The sequence below is a fragment of the Neurospora hispaniola genome (assembly GCF_033458365.1).
Source record: "Neurospora hispaniola strain FGSC 10403 chromosome Unknown B0T23scaffold_3, whole genome shotgun sequence".
Taxonomy (NCBI): domain Eukaryota; kingdom Fungi; phylum Ascomycota; class Sordariomycetes; order Sordariales; family Sordariaceae; genus Neurospora; species Neurospora hispaniola.
The window spans coordinates 640301-646675 of record NW_026944408.1 but is presented as its reverse complement, the minus strand read 5'-3'; the positions used below and the strand labels follow the sequence as shown (position 1 = coordinate 646675).

The window sequence follows — 6375 nt, the reverse complement described above, 5'->3', positions numbered from 1 at the left end:
TTTATGGAGGCCTTGAATCTAGCCTGGCTCTTCAAGCCACATTTTGATTCTAGAGAAAGAAGGATGTCGCTTTCTCGGAAAATCTCAAGATTGCTGACAACGTATCAACACCAACTTACGAATAGTATATTCCATGCAGTTGACGCCGGCTAAGAGTGAGAAGACACTTCTTGACATACTTACCCGGCTTAGAAGATTAGCATCACTGTAACTTGTCCAACTCACACAGGTCTCTGAGGTGCCAACCTAGTATCACAGACTACATACTGTTCACAATAAAGTACCCACCGGGCCACCAAGATAACCCGCCTGTCCACACCTCCTCCACCACAGCATTTTCCTCAACAGAGCTATCATCACCACCGACAAGATGGGACTCCGCGACGTCCAACGCGAACAAACCGACTACTTTGCCTTTCACCGCATGGGCCGAGCCTCGGCCTGGTCCCGCCAAAAACGCCGCGAGGCCATCCACAACCTCGAGTTCCCCCGTCGTCGACCTGCGCGCTGGCCAGGGTTTGGGCCCCCGCCTCCTCATCATCTTCATCCGGGGAGACATACCTTTCGGGAGCCGGAGCCGTATCGAAAGAGTCAGGAGGATGAAAAGAAGGAAGGGCCGTCGACGGGGGTGCAGAGACGGGCGCGCAGATTGGAACGACTACTGGCGCAGGAGGGGATGAGGTTCGAGAAGGTGTTGGGGTGGGGAGGGTTTGGGATGGCTTGTTTGTTTAGTATGTCTTCTGCTGGACCTGGACCTGGAGGGGGCCAGGGGGGAGGGGAAAAGGTGGTGGTGAAGATTGAGTTGGAGGGAAGGGATACGATTGAGAAGGAGAGGAGGAATTATGAGGTGTGTTTGCTTCTCTCTTTTTTTTTCTTTTTTTTTTTTCTGTTTTTTATTTAAAGATGGGTTGCTTGGGGGGAAGTAATAGTGTAGGCGGTTCAGTGAGTGGGAAGAAGAAGAAGAAGAAGAAGAAGAAGAAGAAGAAGAAGAAGAAGAAGAAGAAGAAGAAGAAGAAGAAGAAGGAGGAGGAAGAAGAGATAATCCGAGGAGGGTCAAGACTGTTTGAGAAAGAACCATGTCAGAGACTGTCAACCAAAAGAACTCTATACTAATTCTCTTTTCCCTACAGTTGATGCGCGACGCCCATCACGTCCTCCACATGTACAACCTCGCCGCCGAAGAAGCCATCGAAGAGAGCGACCTCGCAGCCGGCGGCCTTTTTCTCGAGTTCATGGAGCGTGGCACCTTGGAGAAATGGATCGTCAAAATGGCCAAAGAACGAAAAACGTTCAGCGACAGGGCACTATGGACCATCTTCGACTGCCTTGTGCGCGGTTTGGTTGCTTTGGCTTACCCCGGAACGAAGTGGAGGGCGGAAGAGTCAGCTAAGGATTTCAACGAGAGCCCGAGAGATACAATGGTTCACTTTGATATTGATCCTACTAATCGTGAGTGGATGGCCGATGACCATTGAAGATGGATGGAAGAGACTTACTGACTGCAACAGTTCTGGTGGGAGGCTTTGGCACATATGGACAACGTAACCATGCAATTGCGCCGATACACAAGGTAGGTGAACCGTTCAGACAAGATAAAGAGGTTACAACATCAACTGACAATGGCTACAAACAGATTGGCGACTTGGGCTTAGGAGAAATCTTCAATTTCCGCGCACGGCGAGAGACGGAAAGAGTATGGTATGCCCGCCAGTCTGGCAAAGCTTATCTCTACACACCTGAACAGTTTACCGAAGAATGGGATTGGCACATCGCCGCACCAGCCTCCGACGGGGCACCGACGGCGGGCAACTATCGAGAAAGCATGAACCTTTGGCAGATGGGTTGGGTATGTAATCTTGACTAGACGCTTGTCGCTCAAAGGCTAACTGGGGCCGTTCTCAGACCATGTATGCCTTGATCACCTTGTGTTGGCCCAATGAGAAAAAGGAACCGTTTGTATACGCCAGCAGGGTGTTCGACCGACCGGTGAAAGATGCTACCTACGGGGGTGATCTGTTGTACTCTGGGCGGTACGATGACACGGACCGAGATCTGAGAAGAGTGGTTGCGCAGTGCTTGTACCACTCTCCGTTATCGCGACCCACGCTCAGGGAGCTCGAGGTGCACATAAAGGACAAGCTGAGGACCAGATTAAACAACTCGGAGGAGGAAGCGAGAGCATGGGCCAAGAGATTCTACGGAGAGCCAGAAAGGCGGCGGCCGGCACCGCCTCCAGCTCCTGCCCGTGAGCGTTGGAATATGGGTGCTCATCCTCCGAACCGGTTCGGCGGGGCAGCGAGGGCTCGGTTCGGAAAGGTGTTTTCGAACGAGAGTATCTTGGACTTGGAGAGGATACGAAGACGGAGGGCAGATGAGGATCACCGGCCCGTGATTCGACGACAACCACAGCCTCGCAGATTCTGGAGGGACTAATCGCGTGTTCTGGGGGAAGCATTTCTATTCAGTTCAGGTTATCCGTAGTCATTAAAGTTAGGGCAACGTTCGTTCAAGCGAGTAGAATGCATGGTAACTGAAAGCCAAGATGGGTTCCGAGTCCCTTGGCTCTGTCAGGCCCAGGGCTGTGATGTGAAACGCGGCAGTGCTGATTCGACGACGGGGATGATCAGCCCACGAGCACCAGGCAAGCTAAGCGAGCTAAGGCGGCGGTCGATCATGCTACGGTACCGTGACGACGACAAGCCGAAGAAACCGCAAAGTGTCGCGGGAATGATGGCGATGGCGAAGGTGTATGGAAGGGCGATCTCGGAGGGTTGTCCGTTCCATGGACTTCGATACCTCTACACGTGTACTGCATGGTAAATATGGCTGTCAGGCCGTCAAGGTGTCCCAGAATATACAGCCACTAGCAAAGCCTCGGCGATCCCTTTATTTCTTTCATTCAAGTTACTCGGTGACTTCACGGCTAAAGCACCTCGCCCGCTGGGCGTGTATGAACGGGCACTTTGTGTCATGGGTCGTCAAGATGGCATTAGTAAAAGTGACAGGCATGGCGCGTAACGAAGCGTCTGTCTGCAGTTCCCTTTCGAGTCGCGCGTTGCATTCGCTTCGGGGCCTCGGAATTGGATGTTTGAAAAGAGGCCGGCACTAGAGGAAATCTCAAAGTAAAAACGAAAAACCGAAAAAAAAAAAAAGACGAAGAAGCGACAACGAAGCGAAGGTGCCCAGCGAGACTGTACGTGTAGTGTATCTTCCACTTGCTTGGTACCCAATAGGTCAGCAGCTAGAGGAAAAGCGTGGAACTGGTGCCCGGGCCTGCCCTGATTCACACTTGTGTGTACCCGCTATAATGACGTAGGGAATGGGGGCTGTGGAGGCGCTCCCTGTGCCTTCCTTAGTGTACAAAGCACCCCTGGGGCATTGTCAATGCTTGTGCTGCTTGGCGCCGGTCGGTCTGTTAGTGGACGGGAATTTCCTTCCTCGCATTTCTTCTGCATTGTTGGACACTCCTCGGACAAGCAAAGTTAATTTGATGGGGACGGAATCAATGAAGGGGAATTCTGTGCCGTTTATTCCCGTATGTATAGAGTCATGTCCCTGGCAGCGGATGTCAAGGCAAAAACGACACAGGCTGGAAGTGCCAGGACAGCCGTTCATGCATCGCCGAGAGGGGCGAGGGGACCTGGCGTAGAGGTAGGTAGGTACTGTTTTACGCAGTATGTATCTGGATGTGGAGATACCGAGATATCTCGGTCTCGAACTACATACATATTAGTGTAGGTTAATACTAGGTACACAACAACCTGACAGTTTCAGATCTGTCTTTGAAATCAAATATGTCTCTCACCCACAATGATCAACACACCTCAAAAGTTTTCAACGAGTGCCGCGCCGTATTGTAATGCGCCGCCGCTTAAGCTACCGCGGCCGCACAAGCACCAACGGGAGGGAAGAGGGAAGAAAGTATGTACGTATAGGTATACCGATGTGCTGTAGATGGTGATGTAGTGTATTGTAGAGGAGGGGTGGAGGATCAAAGCATGCTTGAAAGGTTCGTTGGATTTAAGTTTGGCCGTTGGTGTCTCGGTGCCATCCTCACTTTTTTCCCCTTGTTCGATCCAATGCGTGCCTCTTCCGTTTCTGGACTGATTCACAAGTCGTGGTAGGTGTGTATGGCATGTGTGTGAATGTGTGTGTACATGGACACTATTGCCAGTCTAAGGTACGCGGGCGGCCACATCGGCATCGGTTGGCTAAGTAGGTCGTCTATCCATTAACAGTTTGGGCGCAATAACAACAGAATATCGATTCCATCATGATCCTCCGTCTTCATCTTGCCCGTCCGGGACCCTCGGGAGTCTCTGTCAGAAAGTGCTGAGCGATAACGGAACACGATCGATGAGTGTCATGCTAGGGAAAAAAAGGGCATTTCTGGCACCTCATCACAAGAGTTCGGGCGGACCTGTGCCCTGGTATCCACCGAGTGCGACCCTATCGGTGCCAAGAATGCCCAGTTCCTCCACCTTTCCTGTTAGCGGCAGTGGGGAAAAAGGGCAGCACAGGCAGGGATGGTAGGGATTCGGGCGTTGAGAATACATCATACTTGCATTGGTGGAGATCATGGCGTCCCCCATGGCTGTCTTTGCATCTCGTCCAAGACAACCTTGATCTCCGACCAGACCGTCTCCAGACTCTTGAGACCCAAAGATGGTCCAATGGAGATGCAGAGCCAGCTGGGAACGATGATGAGTCCTGTCCTGGGCGCGAAAATCAGGGTGTTTCTTCCCTCGCCTTGCCTCCAAAAATAATGCTGGGTCTTGCTCTCCATTGACTTGGTGTTTTGCTTTTTCATAGCGTCGATTGGTAATATCATGCTACTACCACGGTCCCTCAATTCCCCATCCCCTTTCACCGTCCCGACAGCCTCTTGTTTCAAGTTCCTGGTTCCAACTCTTTTTTTTTCTTCGCCGCGTCGAGGTCCCCAGTCTTGTACACTACCAACGCCCTCCCTGCGCCCTGGTCCGTCATATCTATCTATCTTTGACCCAACGACACCACGAGTCTAACCTTGGCCAGCAGAGACCGAGGATATACATACATACATATCCTACTGCAGAGGGTTTACCCAAGTACCGCCCGCGCGCAACATCCCGTCATCCTGGCACCCTCGTAGCGTGACCATCCGACCTCAACTCAACAACTCCCGGGCCTGAGACACTTTTGCCGGATTCACCAGTCAGACTGATTGATTTTGTTGCCTAACCTTTTCCACGTCTATCAACGAGCACACGACTCCCTCGACTATTACCACCCAATCTCGAGCCATTACCACAGTATCCTCATCACCACCACCTCGGCTTACGGCGCGACACTGCCACACGCACAAAGACCAACAACGGCACACTGAGTGAACGCCCGGTCCTCCCTTCGGCCGTTCCGGCACCGCGGCTTCTTTCTTGGGTCAAGCGGTTTGCTATCATAACCAACACTTGCTGAGCCGCCCGACAAGGAACGGACTATTTTTTTTTTTTTTACGACAAAGACCCAGACCAAGGCAACGACCAACCCCTGGGCCTTGTCGTACTGATATTGCACATCTTGCAAAACACACCGGCAACAGCAACAACACAGAGCGAGCGTTGTGCAGGTCGGGATTGCGATTCCGCAAATTACTGTACCACCCAAACAGCTCACCACTACCCGATAACACGGACGGTTGATTGCGCCCAGCAGCCATAGAAGCGCGGAGATAGCGGGCGTGCTCATGATCAGAGAGGTACAGGTACGTGTCATGATTTTTGTCTTTATATGAGACTTTACTATATCACATACACGCGCGCCCATGGCAACCTGCATCCCCCAGTGTTTTAGTTTTACCGCGGTGCCTCTTTTTGCATTTTCAATTTAATAATTTTTTTTTTTTTTTTCTATTTTTTCAAATTCGCATTTGGCCAGCATCGGCGTTATGCGCATTCCTCTCTTCTCAACACCTGAAAAATGTGGGAAAAATGGGAAGGAGGACACAAGTTGCGGTTTGTTGCACTTTCCCTCCCCCACCGCACAGCCATTATTTCCCCAGCTGGGCTCTTTCCATCTCAACGTACCCCGAGTATGGGGCAGTTTGAGAGTCTAGATCTAGACAGAACCTCATGCACAATCCCATCCACATCCACCCATCATACTTAGCAGGATGGAAGTGCACGGTCACCCAAACGGGAGATCCGGACACAACGAACAGCCAAGGAACGATGGACGGAGGTTACTTTAAGTTGTAATGGGCGGGCGGGAGTCCAACGTCCAGTCGACTTCCCTCCCATCCATCATCTCACTGTCATCATCCCAACCTCAACTGCTCCCTTTCCCCTTTCACCAGCAGCTCCCCACATGTTGATGACATGGACCATTACGGTACCTGAT

General features: G+C 51.6%; 1 protein-coding gene across 1 annotated transcript; it reads left to right on the top strand.

Moving 5' to 3' along the window:
• Positions 1-370: 370 nt before the first annotated feature.
• On the top strand, positions 371-2433 carry B0T23DRAFT_315093 (kinase-like domain-containing protein; the record flags this gene model as incomplete). The annotated part of the gene is made up of 5 exons (XM_062834838.1): positions 371-847; positions 1131-1449; positions 1509-1570; positions 1634-1846; positions 1903-2433. The coding sequence occupies 5 exons, from the start codon at positions 371-373 to the stop codon at positions 2431-2433; spliced, it is 1602 nt and encodes a 533-aa protein (XP_062693697.1).
• Positions 2434-6375: the final 3942 nt, after the last annotated feature.